The sequence below is a fragment of the Micromesistius poutassou genome (genome assembly GCF_964030765.1).
Source record: "Micromesistius poutassou genome assembly, chromosome: 1".
NCBI lineage: Eukaryota > Metazoa > Chordata > Actinopteri > Gadiformes > Gadidae > Micromesistius > Micromesistius poutassou.
The window spans coordinates 22,201,158-22,223,659 of NC_140271.1; the positions used below are offsets into that span (position 1 = coordinate 22,201,158).

The 22,502-nt window shown below is 45.2% G+C and overlaps 3 protein-coding genes across 3 annotated transcripts in view; all 3 read right to left on the reverse strand.

Moving 5' to 3' along the window:
* Nucleotides 1-22,502, reverse strand: part of LOC311374003 (NLR family CARD domain-containing protein 3-like) — a 123,399-nt gene that overhangs the window by 77,917 nt on the left and 22,980 nt on the right. Inside the window, exon 5 of the transcript XR_014642543.1 lies at nt 14,862-14,926. The gene's annotated coding sequence lies outside the window, so the exon portion shown is untranslated. The remainder of the gene's footprint in view (nt 1-14,861; nt 14,927-22,502) is intronic.
* Nucleotides 1-22,502, reverse strand: part of LOC311374224 (uncharacterized protein) — a 56,133-nt gene that overhangs the window by 6,501 nt on the left and 27,130 nt on the right. The window lies entirely within an intron of this gene.
* LOC311374390 (NLR family CARD domain-containing protein 3-like) lies at nt 4,368-22,069 on the reverse strand. Its single transcript, XM_084488140.1, has 8 exons — nt 19,785-22,069; nt 19,349-19,577; nt 17,272-19,069; nt 16,545-16,718; nt 13,254-13,427; nt 12,455-12,628; nt 11,219-11,265; nt 4,368-5,481 (listed from the first exon to the last, which is right to left on the reverse strand). The coding sequence occupies exons 1-8, from the start codon at nt 19,872-19,874 to the stop codon at nt 4,931-4,933; spliced, it is 3,237 nt and encodes a 1,078-aa protein (XP_084344266.1). The 5' UTR covers nt 19,875-22,069; the 3' UTR covers nt 4,368-4,930.

A 22,502-nucleotide genomic window follows, 5' to 3' on the forward strand; every position in this document is an offset into this window, starting at 1 on the left:
TCCCCCTCTGACGAGGACGGCGGCGGCGGCGGCGGGGGGGGGGAGGGGGGGGGGATGAAGGGCGGGAAGGCGGGCCGCTCCGGGCGCGCTCAGTGCGAACACTGCGGCGAGACGTTCTACCCCTCGGCCAATCGGAGGGGCCGGTGCCAGGACGCGGCGGACGCGGTGGGCGGCGGCGTGCGGCGGGTCAGCTGCATGTGGCCGACAGCATGCTGCACCACCGCATGTCGGACCCCGAGGGGGACTTCTCGGACCCCTGCTCCTGCGGGGGCGGGGGCGGGGCCCGGCGGGGGCGGGGCCCGGCGGGGTTAACCATGAGGAGAGTCCAGGCACCGCAGTCGCCGCATCACGCTACAACAGACAGACCAGTGAATTAGACATAGTGCAAATGTACACTGCTACTAACTTAGTAACTGCATTAACAAAAGCACCAACAAACACGCAGCGGTCTGCACATCGCAACAACAGGTGGGTTAGACCCCACTGCTCCAGGTCCCGGTCCATCCACTGCTCCAGGTCCCGAGTCCAGGTCCTGGTCCCCCCTCCAGCCATAGCCGTACCTCTGGCCAGCCTCTCTGGGCCCTCTCCAGTGTGACGGCCCTCTGCCTCTCCAGTGTGACGGCCCTCTGCCTCTCCAGTGTGACGGCCCTCTGCCTCTCCAGTGTGACGGCCCTCTGCCTCTCCAGTGTGACGGCCCTCTGCCTCTCCAGTGTGACGGCCCTCTGCCTCTCCAGTGTGACGGCCCTCTGCCTCTCCAGTGTGACGGCCCTCTGCCTCTCCAGTGTGACGGCCCTCTGCCTCTCCAGTGTGACGGCCCTCTGCCTCTCCAGTGTGACGGCCCTCTGGCTGCCCTCTGTCTATGCGTGGGGTTGTGGAGCTGCACAATCGTTATTTGAGAGGCAGCAGGGAGAGAGGTCTTGTTTCCCGAAGCTCTGCTAGGCAGTGGCAAAAAACTACCTAATTCATCGTTCAGGTCTACTTTATTTTATTTTATTTCATGATCATAATACTTCTGAATATGTAGTTTGTTTCCGTTCTGTCCTATCGCCAACATGCCTCTGTACTCGGATGTCTCAGGCACAGAGACTGGGAAATGCACAGACTGCACCAAACTGCAACAGACAGTGGCTTCATTTGAAACGAGGACAACATTTCAAAGTGAATCAACAAGTTCACTCACTCTGCGATGGCCGGAAGTGGGCGTAACCCCGGCGGGGCCATGGGGGCCATATCTCTAAAGGCCCGCAACTCCAGAACCCAAGGTCGTAGAGACTCGAAGGTCGGTCCCGCTGCACTTATTTCGGGGTCACGGAACACACAAGAGTTGGAAGCAAGTTTCTACGCCCCTTCCCTTCCGGAGCTACAGGCGTTTTAAGATTCACGACGGCTGTTTCCGGCCTTTCCGACGGTCAAATCCGGTCAAGCTTGTTACTATCGGAAAGCCCGTGGTCACTTTAGTGGGGATAGACGTTGTCCGCAAGTCTGAACGACCTTGGTTAGGGTCAGGGTCAGCGTTCCCGTGCGCCTGTAGCGCCGGGACTTAGGATTTTGGTGTGACTCATGGACTCTTTGGCCACATGTACTTTGACCCAATAATGAATAGTTTGAAAAAAACTTTTGTTTTCCAGTTTGGAATTAAAAAATTGAAACGCTTATCGTTTTCTAGTTGGAATTGAAAGTTTTTTCCTGTTACAGTTGGGCTTTAAAAATGTAAAATGTAAAGGACACTCTGACCCGAGGAAGGCCCCCCGAGGTTAGGGTTAGGGTTAGAATAAAGGTTGGTTAAGGCAGGGCTGAGATTCTGGGTCCATCCAGGGCTCTGGTTTGGTTCTGGTTTGGCAGGGCTGAGCATCTGGGCGTATCCACCAGTAGGCGCATTCGCTTCAACTCCCCAGCACCCCAGAGAAAGCAAGAATTGCTCTAAAAAACAATCCTGTACTCCATACACCGCTCAGTCCCAGGTATTGTTATCAGGGTGTGGGGGGGGGGGGGGGGGGGTAAAAGCCTGGGGAGGCCTCGCGTAAGAGGATTTGAAACTTGGGCTCTAACCCCCAAACTAACTGTCAGGGTTAGAGCAGGTGCTCAAATAAATCTGTCAACTGATGGGATTGGGTGTCTGGATTCAGGATGGGGTTCAGTGTCTGGGGCCGATCACATCGTTAGGTTTAGGTGTCTGGACTCGGGTTAGGGTTAGGGTTAGGGGTCTGGACTCGGGTTAGGGTTAGGTGTCTGGACTCGGGTTAGGGTTAGGTGTCTGGACTCGGGTTAGGGTTAGGTGTTAGGGTTAGGTGTTAGGGTTAGGTGTCTGGACTCGGGTTAGGGTTAGGGGTCTGGACTCGGGTTAGGGTTAGGGGTCTGGGTTAGGGTTAGGTGTCTGGACTCGGGTTAGGGTTAGGGGTCTGGGTTAGGTGTTAGGGTTAGGTGTCTGGACTCGGGTTAGGGTTAGGTGTCTGGACTCGGGTTAGGGTTAGGTGTCTGGGTTAGGGTTAGGGGTCTGGACTCGGGTTGGGGTTAGGGTTAGGTGTCTGGGTTAGGTGTCTGGGTTAGGGTTAGGTGTCTGGGTTAGGGTTAGGTGTCTGGGTTAGGTGTCTGGGTTAGGGTTAGGTGTCTGGGTTAGGGTTAGGTGTTAGGGTTAGGTGTCTGGGTTAGGGTTAGGGTTAGGGTTAGGTGTCTGGGTTAGGGTTAGGTGTCTGGGTTAGGGTTAGGTGTCTGGGTTAGGGTTAGGGGTCTGGGTTAGGGTTAGGTGTATGGGTTAGGTTTTTGTATGTGATTCTGTTTTGTAGGTCCATGAACCTGGGTGCACTGGCACACCATCTCCCAATGCTTTTATTTTGTTTTTTTCTTTTTTTATATAGACGTGTATAAAAGTATAAAATGTTTTTTTCATTTTTCTGTTAAAAAAAAAACTGAATAAAAACAGGGGAAGAGAAGGGGGAGCAGGAAGAGCAGGAGGAGCAGCAGCTGGGGTCTGAGGAGGCGCGGAGCAAAAGTAAGGTGAGTATTTTTGTTGTTTTTGTGAAATGAATAAAAAGAAGGGGGAGAGATCCACACACACACACACACACACACACACTCAGACCCATCCATACACATCCTCTCATAAATAATAAATCATCAAAAATAATAATTAAAACGCATGTATATGAATAAATAAAGAATATAGTTTTGGATAAAAAAGGAAGCACACTGCAATCTAAAATTCATGTTAAGATATGCAGGAAGTCCTTTTAATTAAAACCATGCACACACACATATATATATATGTATATATATATATGTAAAACGAATAATATATAAATAGATATAAAATGCAGAAACACTAAAAACACGTGGATAAAAGATAAAAAGTGTTAAAATAAGTGCCAAGGTAAGAAAATAAATAAATAAATAAATAAATAGGTAAGTAAAATGGAAAGAATAAAAATAAGGACGAGAGGCCTCCGACAGAATTTGGAACTTGTAAAACTGGAGGCCTAAATAAAATCATGGTAAAAAAGAACACAGTAATAAAAACATGCAACATTTTAAAACGCACACTGTGGACCCGGTGCCATGCAGGGAGCCCCAAGGAGGAGTCCCGGGTTCTCCCAGCGCCCCCAGCAGCGGCCCGGCGCGGTCCCTACTCCCTGACGTTCAGGCCCAAGGGGGTAAGTGTTTTTAGTTTGGCTATCCATCTACGCTCCGCCGCCTTCCTCTGTCTGTCCGACCAGCACGCCTTCATCTCCAGCCCAGTGATGAATGATGAGGTAATGGGGTGTGTTTGGAAATGTTCCACCAGTCTAGTGTTGGATGTACCTCTGTGTATGTTATATAAATGTTGTTTGAGTCGAGTGAGTATTGTGTGCTTTGTTTCGCCGACATATATGATGTGGCATTCGGAGCATGTAATGGTGTATGTGATGTTTTTGTCGTGGATTGTGATTTTTTTTATTTATAAGATTATTATATTATAACATTATTTATAAGGAGACAGGCGTTGGTAAATGTTGGTAAATGTCTCCATGTTGGATTCATACTCACACAGCGCTGTGTTCAGTCACAGAGACACCTGTAAAGTGACCCTCCATGCAGAGGATTTATAAACTGACCACTAAAGAAGGACCAGGAGACGACAGAATACACATCTCTTATTTCTGTATTTATACATTATTTATTTTTGACATTTTTAATGTTATAGATTTGATTAATTTAATTGTTTCATTTATTTTCTTCCGGTCTTGATCAATACCTAATAGGTTAACAATCGTTAGTTTCCATTTCAAAAGTGTTCACAATTCAGAATTCATAAAATTAGAAGTAGAAACACTACCATCTAGTGGCCATACTCGGTTATAGCACCAACTTTATTTTATTTATGTTTAAAAAACTACATATTAACATTATTCATTCAAACATGGTTATTCGTTTTTGTAGGTTGAAGAATAAATTACTCTTTAAAAAAACACATTTAATACACTATCTATCCCGATCCATGACCCCAGTACATTTAATACACTATCTATCCCGATCCATGACCCCAGTACATTTAATACACTATCTATCCAGATTCATAACCTCAGTACATTTAATACACTATCTATCCCGATCCATGACCCTGCTTGTTTCAGTCAAGTTAAGGACTGTTTAAATCATCATCCTAAATCAAATCAACATCAACATAATATAAAGCGACATGACTGTGTTTGTACAAGAATAATAAAGTGTTTGATACAAATATACTACAGAATTTACCAATAGAGCGATCACTAAAGATAGAAATGTAATAATTACTGATAACTGAGGGATTTATTGAGCATCACTGAAAACACACCTTTTTAAAATAGCTTTCATCATCAAACTCTCCTCATCTGAACAATTCATCTTTATAACTGTAGAGGAAGCCAAAGATATGATATTGAGGATAATGAATTCCCTATTGCATAAAAAAAAGTTACAACTGACTCAGAGAGACTGAGATACTAGAAGTCGTAAACCCAAACCCAGGGAGGAGGTCCTCCTGGGTGAAGGAGGTCTGGAAGGTGTGGATGTGTGTCAGTGTGTCTGAGGACCCTCCTCCACCTGGGGACACTCTGTAGAAGGACAGAGTGCCAGCAGGCCGGTCCAGATACACTCCTACTCTGGTAGAGCCAGCGGGGGGGAGACGGATGAACGTTGGTATATTGTTGTGCCAGGCAGAGTAATCGTCATCATTACAATAAAGAAACAAGGACTTGTTCCCTCCAATCCAGCTGTCAACACCCCGTCCTCTCCTTGTGATTCCTCTGTATGTCACTCCTACACCAACACCTCCTTCCCTCTCTACCTCCCAGTAACAGCGACCAGTCAGACCCTCTCTTCCCAACACCTGGAGCCAGGTGTCAAACCTCTCTGGGTGATCAGGATACGGCAGCTGCTCTTTAACCTTCGTCACCTTTCTGTTGTCCTCAGACAGAGAGAGTTGTCTGTGGGCTGTGTTTGGGTCCAGTGTGAGTTCACAGGCATCTGAGGGGAGAACAAGACACCGTTACCAGGGCCGGTTCTACACTGAATTGTGCCCTAGGAGAGACCACGCCCGAGCGCCCCCCCTGTTTTTGAAGCTGTTTGCTGGAAATAGCTTCTGGGAAACAAAATCTCTCCTACCGCTATTCCCCTCTGTTTCAGTCCCTTCACAATGTGCTGTTTCTGGTGTCTGTAGCCTTCATGCAAATGAGCTGCTGCCCATTGACCAATGAGCTGTCAGAGTGAACCACAGCATGGAGGAGAAGTGATTGTTGCCGTTTGCGGACTCCCTGAGCTCTATATCTATATAATAATAATAATAATACATTATATAATATATAGGTATCTATATAATATATCTAATATCAGGGCCAAAAGCTATGTGCGCCTCTGATGATATTATGAATCATAAAGACTGCGTCTGACGTCTCTGGTACTTCCACAACAAGTAAAGACTCGTAGTGGGGGTTATCTCGGCCATGGTTCAGAAGAATTGGGGGAAAGGGACTTTGGCTTTGACTCTCTGAAGTCCGGATTGAACCGCGACATGGAGGAGAAAGGGATTGTGCTCCCGGAGCTGAGCTGCCGGACTGCCGCCGAAGCTCCCCCGCCGTACTCCCGGAGCGGGGCTGCCGGACTGCCGCCGGAGTTCTGGCGGCAGTCCGGGAGCTCCGGCGGGGGAGCTTCTCCCTGCCAGGCGGTCACATCTATTTCTGTATGGAATCTCCCTGCTTCTGAAATGCGCGAACATCTCCGCCCAGCGCTCGTCCGCTGGTCCAGGTCCACAAAATCGTATCTATGCTCTGATTGGAGGGGGGTGGGGAAGTGGGTGGTAATATGCAAATGTACCCCCCCCCCTCCTGCGTAGGAGGGGGCGCCGAAACTGACTCGCTCGTTTGGTAACTGTAGGCGGGGTACTTTCAGAAATGCATATCTCAATCAAAAAAGCATGCACGGACTTATTTCAAAGTTTGTATGCGTGTGGCAGCACCAGAGACCCAAAACAACAGCCCAAATCCCAGGAAAAGTGTTGTTTTCATAATATAATAATAATAATAATACATTTTATTTATATGGCGCCTTTCAGGACACTCAAGGTCACCTAACAAGCATAGAAAGAGATCAAGACACAAATTAAAACAAATTTAAAAAAAGACACAGAGCTTGCAGCAGATTTCTAGTCCATGTGTGAGTATGCCTAAATAAGTGTGTTTTGAGGTGGGATTTGAAGGTGATAGGTGAGTCCATGTTTCTAATGTCCGGGGGAAGGCTGTTCCAGAGGCATGGGGCGGAGCGGCTGAAGGCTCGTGCCCCCATGGTGGACAGACGAGCTGGGGGGACGTGGAGGTTGATGGAGGAGGCGGATCTGAGTGACCGGGTGGGAGTATTGATTTGAATGAGGTCAGACAGATATGGGGGGGCAAGGTTATGAATGGCATTGAATGCATTGAGGAGGATCTTGTACTCTATGCGGTGTTTGATAGGGAGCCAGTGAAGTTGGTGTAGGACGGGGGTGATGTGACAGATGGCAGGGGTTTTGGTGATAATACGGGCAGCAGCGTTTTGGACCAGTTGGAGTTTATGGAGGAGTTTGTGGGGGAGACCAAACAGAAGGGAGTTACAGTAATCCAGGCGTGAGGTGACTAAAGAGTGGACCAGAATAGCAGCGCTGTTGGGAGTGAGTGACAGGCGGAGGCGGTTGATATGTCCCCTTTAACACACTCACTGTTAGAGTAGCACTACTAATAACATGCGGTCTGGTAGCGTTTAAATGGCGGCTATTGTGACACGGTTTCAGTATCGGTATACCGTACTGCGACACTATGAGGGGCTGTTCCGTTATTATAGGGCAGACTAAAGGGCTCTTTATGGTTCCACGTCGACGCAACGACCCCGCAGACGCTTCCACGCAGTCCTGAACCTTTCTGGTCCTGCGTCGGGTTTTAGTGAGCGGACCAATCACAGCCCTTGCGGCTGCGTCGCCTCGACGGAAGGTTACGATTTCTGGGAGGCGCACGTCAGGCCCTCGCGGTGGACGCAAGGAGGGTCCGCAAGGACGTAAGGGGTCCGTCACCCCCTTGCGTTGCGTGAACGTGGGACCATAACCAGCCCTTAACAGTCCTCCGCTCTCTGTTCCCTACAGGCTGCTTGTTCCCGCCGCCGTCCTGATTGTGGGCGGGGCATCGGATATTGTCGTTATTATTATATCCTACCTTATCTCCTAAACAATGTAAGACCTGCCTTGTGTTTCCCTGAATGAAAAGCACTCGGGGCGTCCTGTCTGGGCCTTAGATCTACTAAAGCACTGGTCCTGTCTGGGCCTTAGATCTACTAAAGCACTGGTCCTGTCTGGGCCTTAGATCTACTAAAGCACTGGTCCTGTCTGGGCCTTAGATCTACTAAAGCACTGGTCCTGTCTGGGCCTTAGATCTACTAAAGCACTGGTCCTGTCTGGGCCTTAGATCTACTAAAGCACTGGTCCTGTCTGGGCCTCAGATCTACTAAAGCACTGGTCCTGTCTGGGCCTTAGATCTACTAAAGCACTGGTCCTGTCTGGGCCTTAGATCTACTAAAGCACTGGTCCTGTCTGGGCCTTAGATCTACTAAAGCACTGGTCCGTAGCATCGGAGCTACAAATCATATCGGGTTAAAAATCATTTTGGCGGGTGTTCATAAAAACTTACTTTACGCCAGTTTGGCCGGTGATGCATGAGGCAATCTCAGAGCCACTCTACACGGCATTTCAGAATGTTAGTAAACAATAGCCGTAAGGACACTTCAGAATGTTAGTAAACAATAGCCGTAAGGACACTTCAGAATGTTAGTAAACAATAGCCATAAGGACACTTCAGAATGTTAGTAAACAATAGCCGTAAGGACACTTCAGAATGTTAGTAAACAATAGCCGTAAGGACACTTCAGAATGTTAGTAAACAATAGCCGTAAGGACACTTCAGAATGTTAGTAAACAATAGCCGTAAGGACACTTCAGAATGTTAGTAAACAATAGCCGTAAGGACACTTCAGAATGTTAGTAAACAATAGCCGTAAGGACACTTCAGAATGTTAGTAAACAATAGCCGTAAGGACACTTCAGAATGTTAGTAAACAATAGCCGTAAGGACACTTCAGAATGTTAGTAAACAATAGCCGTAAGGACACTTCAGAATGTTAGTAAACAATAGCCGTGAGGACACTTCAGAATGTTAGTAAACAATAGCCGTGAGGACACTTCAGAATGTTAGTAAACAATAGCCGTAAGGACACTTCAGAATGTTAGTAAACAATAGCCGTAAGGACACTTCAGAATGTTAGTAAACAATAGCCGTAAGGACACTTCAGAATGTTAGTAAACAATAGCCGTAAGGACACTTCAGAATGTTAGTAAACAATAGCCGTAAGGACACTTCAGAATGTTAGTAAACAATAGCCGTAAGGACACTTCAGAATGTTAGTAAACAATAGCCGTAAGGACACTTCAGAATGTTAGTAAACAATAGCCGTAAGGACACTTCAGAATGTTAGTAAACAATAGCCGTAAGGACACTTCAGAATGTTAGTAAACAATAGCCGTAAGGACACTTCAGAATGTTAGTAAACAATAGCCGTAAGGACACTTCAGAATGTTAGTAAACAATAGCCGTAAGGACACTTCAGAATGTTAGTAAACAATAGCCGTAAGGACACTTCAGAATGTTAGTAAACAATAGCCGTAAGGACACTTCAGAATGTTAGTAAACAATAGCCGTAAGGACACTTCAGAATGTTAGTAAACAATAGCCGTAAGGACACTTCCGGGTGGCAGAACGCGAGCAGCTGCCACTGACCTGAAGCCATCCAGCCGGCTACTGTGAACATAGTTACATAGATAAAACCATTGTTGATCTGAAGTTGAAACGATGACGTAAACAATATTAATATAATATAATATAAGTTATATTTATATATATTAATGAGACGTCCTGTAGCATCCCGCAAGAAGAAAACCATTCATTCAAGCCATTGACTCTGTTTTCTGGATCGCTCTGCCCTGGTCAAATGACATGGAAGGGTTTGTTTACTAGTGGTGCCATCGGAGAACGCTTCGGCTTTTGCCACCCGGAAGAACGAATTGTGACGTCATGGTGAATTGTCGTACTGTTCTCGCTCCCTGGGCAGTACTGACTACATTTCCCATGAGCACTGTGGTGATGCTACGTGATGTTGTGTGGGGCGCGCCCCACTGGTGGGGAATAGAGACGTGCAGGTGGGGCGCGACAAACGGGAGGAAGTGTCACTGAAAACTCCATGTTTCTTATGGTAGGAGCGAAAGCTTGACAGTAGGGCTGGGCGATATGGGCCAAAAGTCATATCTCCTATTTTCAAGCAGAATGTCGATATAAGATATATATCAATATTTGTTCATGCAATAAAATAGGTGCCGTCGCCGCGCTCCAACTGGTCGTTCTATATCGGGGGCGCCGCGTCGCTGTGCTCGTTAACCTGCCTTGCCGATTGCAACTCAATCCTAAATTTGGGTGTAGGCCAGGGTAGCTAAACATTTTAAAATGAGTCAGTCAAAAACAGTCGGAGCAATATGTGGCAAATGCATGTTTTGCGCTGAAGGGGATTTAAAAAAGTGAGGCGAGTGGTGGAAGAGCGGGGCCGGGGCAGAGTGTGTGTGAGCCAGAGGCAGAGCGGAGTGGAGAGAGATGAGCAGAGCAGAGTCCTGCACGCCTCTTATTTGCAAACCCGCACCCGTCCTTACCCGCAAAACTTAAAACCACATCCAACCCGTGTTCCGACAGTAGCGCAAATTACATTCCGCACCCGACCAGACCCGCTATAAACTGATACCAACGCCCGACCCGCACCCGAAGGAAAATCAGACACATAAGATGGAACGCCGGGGAATTACACTAGTGGTGTTTGGCGTGGTGCTTTAGATTGCCGTGCAAAAAAGCACATCATCCACTGTGGACGGTTTTAGTTGAGTCCTCCGCTCCTGAATATCAGATCCAGCACCGGAGAAGTCTCGCTCTTTTTTCTCAGCTGCACTTTTATTTTCTCTATTGTTGAACTCTATTGTTGTTATTTGATGTTATTTAGTTAGAATTTAGATACAACATGATGTAACTTGATGTTACTTCAATAAATTTGGAAATGTTAAGCTTGGCGTATTTCATTAGCATTGTGTTGGGGCGATGGGGGCAGGTGGGGCTTGAAAATCCCCCCTTGTCCAAAGTGGGGGATGACCGAAAAAGTTTGAGAACCACCGCGTTAAACTAAACGCGGCGGTGGTTGGTTGGACAGACGTCTGGGGGCGAGAAGGGGAAGGAGGCAAGGGATGAGATTGAGAACATCAACAACAAATATCAACAAAATTGGAAATTCTGATTGGCTGGTAACTTTAGAAAGTTACCAGCCCAATTGGCTGGTAATCAAAAAAGTTAATTTCGAACCCTGCACACGGGGGTCAAACTCGCACACGTTTCAGCCCTCGTACGGCTGGCCGCTCACGGTTAATATTTCTTAATGCTGCGTAACATTCACTAGGAAGCAAATATCAAACGAGAACGAAATATAGATTATTATAGAATATAATTATTATACATCAACCGTTTGATGAAGGTGATGTCCACCATCATCTTCATTCCCAGGATGATTTGACTGAACCGACGTCACCTCCTGCTGTGTGGATGGACTTTCCATCTCTATAGTTAGTGTGTGTTGAGATGAATCAAACTAAACAGACACTTACATCTCTGTGGAGCTGGTTTCATCCTCCGCACTCCACCGTGCTCCACACTGGGGAGACAAAGAGAGAGCAGCATGTTGTCTTTAGACAGGGAAACATTATTCACATGTTAACAAAGAGAGAGCAGCATGTTGTCTTTAGACAGGGAAACATTATTCACATGTTAACAAAGAGAGAGCAGCATGTTGTCTTTAGACAGGGAAACATTATTCACATGTTGACAAAGAGAGAGCAGCATGTTGTCTTTAGACAGGGAAACATTATTCACATGTTAACAAAGAGAGAGCAGCATGTTGTCTTTAGACAGGGAAACATTATTCACATGTTAACAGAGAGAGAGCAGCATGTTGTCTTTAGACAGGGAAACATTATTCACATGTTAACAAAGAGAGAGCAGCATGTTGTCTTTAGACAGGGAAACATTATTCACATGTTAACAAAGAGAGAGCAGCATGTTGTCTTTAGACAGGGAAACATTATTCACATGTTAACAGAGAGAGAGCAGCATGTTGTCTTTAGACAGGGAAACATTATTCACATGTTAACAAAGAGAGAGCAGCATGTTGTCTCCAAAAACGGAAACATTAACATAACTGTTGTTTCTAAATGAGAGCACATTATCTAGTAATATAAAACGGGTGGCTTAAATCAAGCGATCTGATTGGTTCCCAACAACTATATTGAGCGTATACACACAGCTATGACTCCCGTTCAGTTTACAGAGTTCAGTATCACTCCGCGCCTAACTTGAACTGTTGTTTATTTATATATAAAAGCAATAGCATAGTTCACTGAAGCCTAAAAATATGTTGATTACTGGAGAGGGTGGAAATGTTGTAAAGCAATAGGCACACGGTGAGTGAACTCGATAGAAGGCTAAATTGCCGGTGAACCGAGCTACCGTCTCTAGCCTTCTTTCTGAAGGACGCTACAGTGTGTTGCATAGCAACCGCCGCACACTTTGCAGGCAGCCAGGAGGGACTACTTTTTTGTATTCGTTAAAAAAAAATATTTTCCGACTTTCTCGCTTTTTCAAAATTGAGGGTGTCTATGACTTTCATTCATTCACCGTTTTATAAAAGCAATAGATCATGACAGGCTATGTGTTCTCATTATACCACAGTAAAGGGGCGTTGTCCCCTTTACTGTGGTATAATGAGCGATCAGTGGAACAGTAACATGGTCCACTGATCCTTGTAGGAGACATTGTCCCTGAGTGGTGAGCTGTCCTCTCCATACCTGAGAGTGTCCAGTCTCCAGTGTGGATCCTCCAGTCCAGCAGAGAGCAGCGCAGCTCCTGAGTCTCCTGGGTGATTGTAGCTCAGGTCCAGCTCTCTCAGATGGGAGGGGTTGGAGCTCACAGCTGAGGCCAGAGAAGCACAGCCTTCCTGTGTGACCAGGCAGCCAGACAACCTACACACACACACACACACACACACACACACACACACACACACACACACACACACACACACACACACACACACACACACACACACACACACACACACACACACACACACACACACACACAAGCAGCTCATAGGAAGGAGGTCTTAAAGAGGACTTATTATGGTGTTTTCTCAACAAGTGAACATAGCATATGAGTTCAGGAAAACATGTTTTTGAAGCTGTTTGCTGGAAATAGCTTCTGGGAAACAAAATCTCTCCTAGCGCTATTCCCCTCTGTTTCAGTCCCTTCACAATGTGCTGTTTCTGGTGTCTGTAGCCTTCATGCAAATGAGCTGCTGAACCATGAATGTTGAACCATTGTGTAAAAATGTCTTGATAACAAGGAACAGACCAGTGTAAATGTTTTGGTGAGAGTCAACAGCTATTCAGTCTATGGTCAGAACGTCCAAAGTAATTCCTCAACAATCCAAAAATATAACAAAGAACTTGAAATCGGTCAAATGTCTTCTGATATGGAACATTGTGGCGTGACTGTTTGCACATTATGTAAAACTGTCATTTTAATTATTAATACATTTCATACAACAATTAGTTTAATTGTTTTTGCACCTTGACTAAAACTGACCTTAGAGTTTCCAGTGTACAGTGTGGACTCCCCAGTCCAGCAGAGAGCAGCTTCACTCCTGAATCCTGCAGATCATTGGTACTCAGGTCCAGCTCTCTCAGACTAGAGGAGTTGGAGCTGAGAACTGAGGCCAGAGCTTTACAGCATCTCTCTGACAGATGGCAGCCAGTCAGCCTTTAAACAATATGCAGTTGTTAATTAGTTGTTAATTATACATCAATTATACATCTATAATGTTTTATAAATAATGAAACAACTGGAAAACGTGTCTTCAAAGAAACTTTTTAAGAAGAGTCTGTTATTCTACTTTAGGGCTCTACACTCACACAAACAGACAGGAACATGTTACTCTTCAGAACATTTTTAACAGACAGTTAACACTACTGTCTATTAAAAATATTCACACAACTGACCCTAGTTGAATATGTAATTTAAGACATTTTTAATTCATACAATCATCGCTAGATCGTTGTTTCACACTAACAGTCAGTACCTCGTCCCTGGTCCCTCCTAGTGTCTACATTGTTGAGTCCTTGGGCTCCGTCGCTCGCCCTAACAATCTCCTCCCTGTACAGTGTCACCGACCCCTCCCCTGTCTGACTACCCTCCTGTCACCGACCCCTCCCCTGTCTGACTACCCTCCTGTCACCGACCCCTCCCCTGTCTGACTACCCTCCTGTCACCGACCCCTCCCCTGTCTGACTACCCTCCTGTCACTGACCCCTCCCCTGTCTGACTACCCTCCTGTCACCGACCCCTCCCCTGTCTGACTACCCTCCTGTCACCGACCCCTCCCCTGTCTGACTACCCTCCTGTCACCGACCCCTCCCCTGTCTGACTACCCTCCTGTCACCGACCCCTCCCCTGTCTGACTACCCTCCTGTCACCGACCCCTCCCCTGTCTGAATACCCTCCTGTCACCGACCCCTCCCCTGTCTGACTACCCTCCTGTCACCGACCCCTCCCCTGTCTGACTACCCTCCAGCCTTCAAGCCCCAAGTCCCTCCTTTACATATTTGTGTCCCTCAGTAAAGACCCTTTGATTTACTGTCTGTCAGCCTCACTCTGTGTGAGCATTTGGGTCCACTCGCTCTACTTCCCCTTAACAGCTGCTCAGACGGAGCTTCACAGAGGAGGGGGTGTCCCTCGGTCGTGACGTCAGACTTCCTCGGTAAAGGTCTGACGTCACGTAAAGAACGCCACCTGCGTTCAGCAGAGTGGAGCGTTCACGGTGTGTTTTGGGGAGAATGGCAAAAACATAGGATTTGACCCCTTTTCTCTCTAAATTGGGGACTTATTCCAGTAACAGTGATACAATGGCATGGATTACTATATTGAAGATCATATAAAACATATTAAGACTCGTTAAATAACAAAAACAGCACATTTATTTTTGCCATGAAATCTTATCTCAGAATTCTGAGATAATTAACACAGTAATTCAGAAAAACAAGAACAGAATTCATTTTCTCAAGTGAATTTCCAAGTATGTTAGGTGGCATACATACAATGATTACGTCTAGGCTTGTGACAACTACTACACTATTTAAGAATCAGCTGAATGTCTGCTGATAGTAAAATGTTATTATGCACTTTAAGTAAACTGACCTGAGAGTGTCCAGTGTACAGTGTGGACTCCCCAGTCCAGAAGAGAGCAGCTTCACTCCTGAATCCTGCAGATCATTGTTACTCAGGTCCAGCTCTCTCAGACTAGAGGAGTTGGAGCTGAGAACTGAGGCCAGATCTTTACAGCATCTCTTTGACAGATCACAGCCAGTCAGCCTTTAAACAATATGCAGTTGTTTTAATTATACATCAATTATACATCTATAATGTTTTATAAATGATGAAACAACTGGAAAACGTGTCTTCAAAGAAACTTTTTAAGAAGAGTCTGTTATTCTACTTTAGGGCTCTACACTCACACAAACAGACAGGAACATGTTACTCTTCAGAACATTTTTAACAGACAGTTCAACTACTGTGTATTAAAAATATTCACACAACTGACCCTAGTTGAATATGTAATTTAAGACATTTTTAATGTATACAATCATCGCTAGATCGTTGTTTCACACTAACAGTCAGTACCTCGTCCCTGGTCCCTCCTAGTGTCTACATTGTTGAGTCCTTGGGCTCCGTCGCTCGCCCTAACAATCTCCTCCCTGTACAGTGTCACCGACCCCTCCCCTGTCTGACTACCCTCCTGTCACCGACCCCTCCCCTGTCTGACTACCCTCCTGTCACCGACCCCTCCCCTGTCTGACTACCCTCCTGTCACCGACCCCTCCCCTGTCTGACTACCCTCCTGTCACCGACCCCTCCCCTGTCTGACTACCCTCCTGTCACCGACCCCTCCCCTGTCTGACTACCCTCCTGTCACCGACCCCTCCCCTGTCTGACTACCCTCCTGTCACCGACCCCTCCCCTGTCTGACTACCCTCCTGTCACCGACCCCTCCCCTGTCTGACTACCCTCCAGCCTTCAAGCCCCAAGTCCCTCCTTTACATATTTGTGTCCCTCAGTAAAGACCCTTTGATTTACTGTCTGTCAGCCTCACTCTGTGTGAGCATTTGGGTCCACTCGCTCTACTTCCCCTTAACAGCTGCTCAGACGGAGCTTCACAGAGGAGGGGGTGTCCCTCGGTCATGACGTCAGACTTCCTCAGTAAAGGTCTGACGTCACGTAAAGAACGCCACCTGCGTTCAGCAGGGTGGAACGTTCACGGTGTGTTTTGGGGAGAATGGCAAAAACATAGGATTTTACCCCTTTTCTCTCTAAATTGGGACTCATTTCAGTAACAGTGATAAAATTATCATATTATATATATTATTAATACATTACTATATTGATGATCAAATAAAACAAATGACGTTTAAAACCAAAAAATGTAGTTTTGGGTTCACTGGTTCTTTAAGGCTGATGAGCAGCAGCTACCGTACTCCATAGAGGGGAGAGCTTCTCTTGGGATTTGGAGGCATCTCGTTAAATCACAAAAACAGCACATTTATTTTTGCCATGAAATCTTATCTCAGAATAATGCGATAATTAACACTAATTCAGAAAAAAAGAGCATCTTATTATTCCATAAAAACTCAGAATTCAACATAATTATGTTGTTAATTCAGAAAAACAAGAGCAGAATTTATTTTCTCAAGTTTATTTCCAAGTATTTTAGTTGGCATGCATACAATGATAATGTCTAGACTTGTGACAACTACTTCACTATCTAAGAATCAGCTGAATGTCTGCTGATAGTAAAACTTCATTATGCACATTAAGTAAACTGACCTGAGAGTTTCCAGTGTACAGTGTGGACTCCCCAGTCCAGAAGAGAGCAGCTTCACTCCTGAATCCTGCAGATCATTGTTACTCAGGTCCAGCTCTCTCAGACTAGAGGAGTTGGAGCTGAGAACTGAGGCCAGAGCTTCACAGCATCTCTCTGACAGATGGCAGCCAGTCAGCCTTTAAACAAAACAAAAACAGACAGGAACATGTAACTCTTCAGAAAGTATATCACTATTAACACGAAGTTGGTTGAATATATGTCAGTTCAGCTTTTATTTAAAGGTTATACCACCAGGTGTGAGTGTGCCTCCTGGTGGTATAATATGTCACCTTTAAACAAAGTAAATATCTTTGTATCATATAACTATTTCTCTGTATACTTATATTTGTTATAAGTGAGTATATTTGTTATGCCTGGACAACAGACATGTATTGTAGATGTTTATATTATTCTAGTATTATTGTGTTGCATATGTTGTAATACAAGGTCTTAGAACACATACAGAGATGTTTTGTATATTATTGTAACCTTTAACTTGTGTTGTGTATTGTAGTACATGTTATTAATGAACCTACAGAGATGGTTTGTATATTATTACAACTTATATTCTACTGTTATATATTTTGTAAAACATGTTATAAGTTAAACTACAGAGATGTTTTGTATGTTGATATAACTTTTAATTTGTAGTATTATGTGTATTGTAATACATGTTATTAGTGAACCTACAGAGATGTTTTGGAGGCTTTGACCACTGGCAGCAGCCTCAGAAGACCCTCCTCTGAAGCAGAGTATTTCTTCAGGTCAAACACGTCCAGCTTCTCTTCTGATGACAGTAAGATGAAGACCAGAGCTGACCACTGAGCAGGGGAGAGAGATTCTGTGGAGAGACTTCCTGATGTCAGGTACTGTTGGATCTCCTCCACTAGAGAACGGTCGTTCAGCTCATTCAGACAGTGGAACAGATTGATGCTTCTCTCTGGAGAGAGATCTCCACTTATCTTCTTCTTGATGTAAGACACTGTATTCTGATTGGTCTGTGAACTTCTTATTGTCTGTCCCAGCAGGCCTCGTAGGAGATTCTGATTTGTATCCAGAGAGAGGCCCAGGAGGAAGCGGAGGAACAAGTCCAGGTGTCCGTTCTCACTCTGTATGGCCTTGTCCGCAGCACTCTGGTAGAAGAGATCAGATCGTTTTTCAAAAACAATAGACCACCAGGTTGGTTGTTGTTCTAAGAGCAGATTGACACCAGTGTCGATGAAGGACAGGAAGACATAAAGGGCAGCCAGAAACTCCTGGATGCTCAGATGGACAAAGCAGAACACCTTGTCCTGGTACAGCCCACATTCCTCTTTAAAGATCTGGGTGAACACTCCAGAGTACACTGAAGCTGCTGTGATACCGATGTCACACTCTGCCAGGTCTGCCTCGTAGAAGATCAGGTTGCCTTTCTCCAGCTGGTTAAAGGCCAGTTTTCCCAGAGAAACAATGATCTCCTTGCTAAATGAACTCCACTGTGGATCTGTTTCAGCTCTCCCATGATACTTCCTGTCCCCCTGTATGGACTGAACCCTCAGGAAGTGGCTGTACATCTGAGTCATGGTCTTGGGCATCTCTTCTTCTCCCTGGGATGTTTTGAAGAAGTCCTCCAGAACTGTAGCAGTGATCCAACAGAAGACTGGGATGTGACACATGATGTAGAGGCTTCGTGATGTCTTGATGTGGAAGATGATTTTTCTGGCTATCTTCTCGTCTCTGAATCTCTTCTTGAAGTACTCCTCCTTCTGTGGGTCAGTGAACCCTCTCACCTCTGTCACCATGCCAACACACTCAGCAGGGATCTGATTGGCTGCTGCAGGGCGTGTGGTTATCCAGATGTGAGCGGAGGGAAGCAGGTTGCCCCTGATGAGGTTTGTCAGCAAAACGTCCACCGAGGTGGACTCTGTGACATCAGTACAGATCGGGTTGTTCTGGAAGTCCAGAGGAAGTCGACACTCATCCAGACCATCCAAGATGAAGACAACTTGGAACCGGTCGTATCTGCAGATTCCTGCTTCTTTGGTTTCAATAAAGAAGTGATGAAGAAGTTCCACCAAGCTAAACTTTTTATCTTTCAGTAAATTCAGCTCTCTGAAAGTGATGGGAAATGTGAAGTGTATGTCGTGGTTGGTTTTGCCTTCAGCCCAGTCCAGAGTGAACTTACGTGTTAAGATGGTTTTACCAATGCCGGCCACTCCAGTTGTCATTATTGTCCTGATTGGTTGATATTTTCCAGGTAAGGGTTTAAAGATGTCTTCACATCTGATTGGTGTTTCCTCCCTGGCTGGTTTCCTGGAAGCTGTTTCAATCAGTCTGACCTCATGTTCCTTGTTGACCTCTCCACTGCCTCCCTCTGTGATGTAGAGCTCTGTGTAGATGTCATTCAGAGGTCTTGACTCTCCTGCTTTAGCGATTCCCTCAAACACACACTGGGTCTTCTCCTTCAGATAAGCCTTGATCTTATGTTGGCACTCAGCAGCAACTTTTTCTAAATTACATGACAAAAGAAGAAAGTATACAAACTATCAAAAATTGTTGACTTCAAATTATCAAAATATGACTGCCCTTATTTTAACCAACAGTCATTTACTGCTGTTTAAAAAAAGAGCATATTCAAAATAAGTTTTCAAAATAAGGATATCTCCCTAATCAGTTTTCAAAATGAGAGTATATTCCTGATCTGTTTTCAAAGTAAGAGTATCTTACTGTATCTTACTGATCCAAAAAAGTATCTTCGTAATCTCTTCTAAAAATAAGAGTATCTTACTGCTCCTCAGTAAGTCTGCCATCTCCTCCAGCTTCAACTGCTTCATGCAGAGCAGTGTGATGTCTTCCACTCCCTCTATGGCGCGCCTCCTCTGCTCCTCTTCCTCACCATCCACCTCCTCCTCCTCCTCCCTCTGGCTCTCTGAGCATTGTGGGTAATCTGGGAAGAGAACCCTCCAGAGCTTCTCCACCTCCTTGTCTAGAAAAGCGTGTGCGTTCTCCTTGATCCGCTGGAACAGAACAAACATCAATGAGAACTTTACTGTGAACTAACTGAGCACATCAGAAGCGTCTGTCCTGGATTCACGTCCTGCTGGTCTGAAGAGGGAAGCCTGGAGACTGTTAGCTCCAGACTGTTAGCTCCAGACTGTTAGCTCCAGGAGAGATGTTGGTCACATGTCATTCATGACTGAACTCAGTGTTGTACATTTACACACCTTCAACTCTGTGTGCTGCTGTACAGACGGTCCACTGGGAACCTTCGACCTCCCCTGGTGTCTGTGGAGAGAACACACATGGAATTTCATTCAAAATAAACGTAGGAATGTTAATTTAGAACTACCGTATTGACCTGAATATGAGACAAGTTTTCTTTCCTGGAAATGTGTCTAAAATAGTAAAACAATTTTAGATTTTAATAATTTTATAGTAAAATAGTTTTGTATTCAGGGTCTAGACGACATTTCCGTCTTCCTGGTGATGAATGCCTTTCATTTGACCGACTCCTTGTGGTTCCATGCTGCTTCCCTTTCCCCGTAGGAGCTGGGCCCTAACAGTTACCGTACTTTTTGTTTGCTCTTTTCTTTGTTGTGGTGCGCAAGCAAGGTTTGGGGAAAACAAACGGTTTTAATTATTATGATTTTCAAATGAAATGATTTTCTTTATAAAAACTGATTTGATTATTATTATTTGATTTGATTTTGATTATATTATTATTATTTTTCCAGAAACTACCCTTTAAAAAGTGGGGGTCGTATTTTGTCTTTTATCCAAAGAGACTTGTGACAGAAAGTGAGGCCCCTGGAGGTACGAGGAGCAGGGTCCTCTTGCTGAAAGACGTCAACTCCAGTAGTGCTCAGGCTGAAGAACAACTGATCCATATTCTGATGACAAGCCGGGGGAGAAACAGTTCTGATGAACTCAGATATGGGTCAGATATCAAGTGCAGGCATGCAAACTGGCTTGGGGTGAAAAGGTGAGAATGATGCGTGAGCCGAGAAAAACACAGACCCACTAGGGGGTTCCAGGGTTGTACTCCGGGGAGTTTTCTTTTAAAAAATAAACTACTAAATGCTCATTTTTTATTACTTTTTTAATGTCTTACAAAGGGCAGCCCCAATAGGTACATAACTTATTACAAACTTGATACTCTCCAAGACGAATACTGCTCGAGAAGAATAAAAAGGTGGGAAGAATAAAGAAGAATAAAGAGGTGGGAGGACAGGGCAATAGGAGTCTTCCATTATTTATGTTTCTTCTTGGCCTGGACCAGTGTCTCCAGGGCCCGCTTTTGCTGTTTGGCAGCATGCCTCAGCCTTGCACTTTTGTTATTTCATTGTGTCCATTTTATTTTGAACTCAACTGAAGGGCCAAAACATAAAATGTCTCCTGTGCCATAAACAATACAAATAACTTAAATGTTACCAAATCAAAAACAAATGTAAACAATATAAATAACTTAAATATAACCAAATAAATAATTATGCACTGAAAGCAGGCAGGCACGCAGCTATGCTGCTTGCGTTTACACTTGCGTGCATGGCGGGGTTTAAAACATTACTGCCAAAGTCATATTAAGTGATATAACGCAGGTGCACAAGGCACACACAGGAGCCAACATTGTTTTCACCGCTCGGTACCGCGCCGTATTCAATCCAAAGTTTTGAAAAGAAAAGAAAGAATTTGAAGCGAATAAGCAACACCGTTTTTGATTTGTTTATTTGGTTTTGAACGAATAGTTTTGGGTGCATGCATCGGCTTTGAGTTTGTTTGTTTGTTACTTTGAAATCGCATAAACACACACGTTCTCACAAACTCACGTTCATTCATTCACACACGCACCCTCTACAACCTGCCGATCTTCAATATAAACAACATCAAGTAAGTGATGCCGCAGCGCGTTGACAAGTCCGTCCTGAGGCGTCCACAGGCTTCATCAGTTGGCCTGAAATACTCTCATACTTTGGACGCTTTTGGTCTAATTCTTGATTCGGAGGACTCACCTGCCTCGGCCATTTCTCATATCAAAGCAGTGAAGGCGGGGGGAGGGGGAAGAAAGAGGATAGCAGATTAACCAGCGGGGCGCGCACAGCGCAAAGATTTGTGGTGTGGAGGTGAATTACAGTGAGCCGTTTGAGACGGGAGAACAAATAAATGGCGGTCAATAGTAAAATGACTCGTCGGCTAAAAAAATTGCAGTCGACTAATCTTCATGGTCGACTAATCGCGGCAGCACTACGCCCCCCCCCCCCCCCCCCCCAAATGTTTTCTCAACAGATCTCCACAAATCACACAAGTGGCCGATTTTGTTTACAAAACGGCGAATTTCACCAAAAGGTGACTAGTTTGCATGCCTCCAAGTGGTCTGTTTCATTGTCTATTTTGTGACATTTTTTAATTGTAATATTCCCTAGTGATACATTTTTACTGTAATACTCTCACATAGCCATATCCAGTAGCACCAAGCATAGTTTAGAGTTAATTTCCCCTCACAATCGCCAGAGGGCAGCACTGAACACATTTGACAAAGTTCCGAAACATTTACACTAGGGGCAGCAACGGACACACAGAGGAAGTGGGAAAACCATAGATGAAAGGGGGCGGGCTTTTAAAGCCACAGAGCACGCCCACCTTTTACCTTCTTATTTAACTCGGACTCCGCCATCTGGAGACAGAATCTCTCAGCAGCGTATCCTGGATGCTAAGCTCTGAGACGCTCCGCGCGTGTTATTTACCATTCCTCTCCTTTTGTTTCATAGACGATAGACAATAGACCAATAACCTTAACCAAATAAAGTGAGTTAAAAGCGATCCTGTCTCGGCGGCCTTTCCTGGACCAAAATCCACAACAATTTGGTGACCCTGACGTGATTTATCCAAGGAAAGGCGGACCTGGACTGACCGAGCCGATCGAACACGAGGATCTGATCATCCCT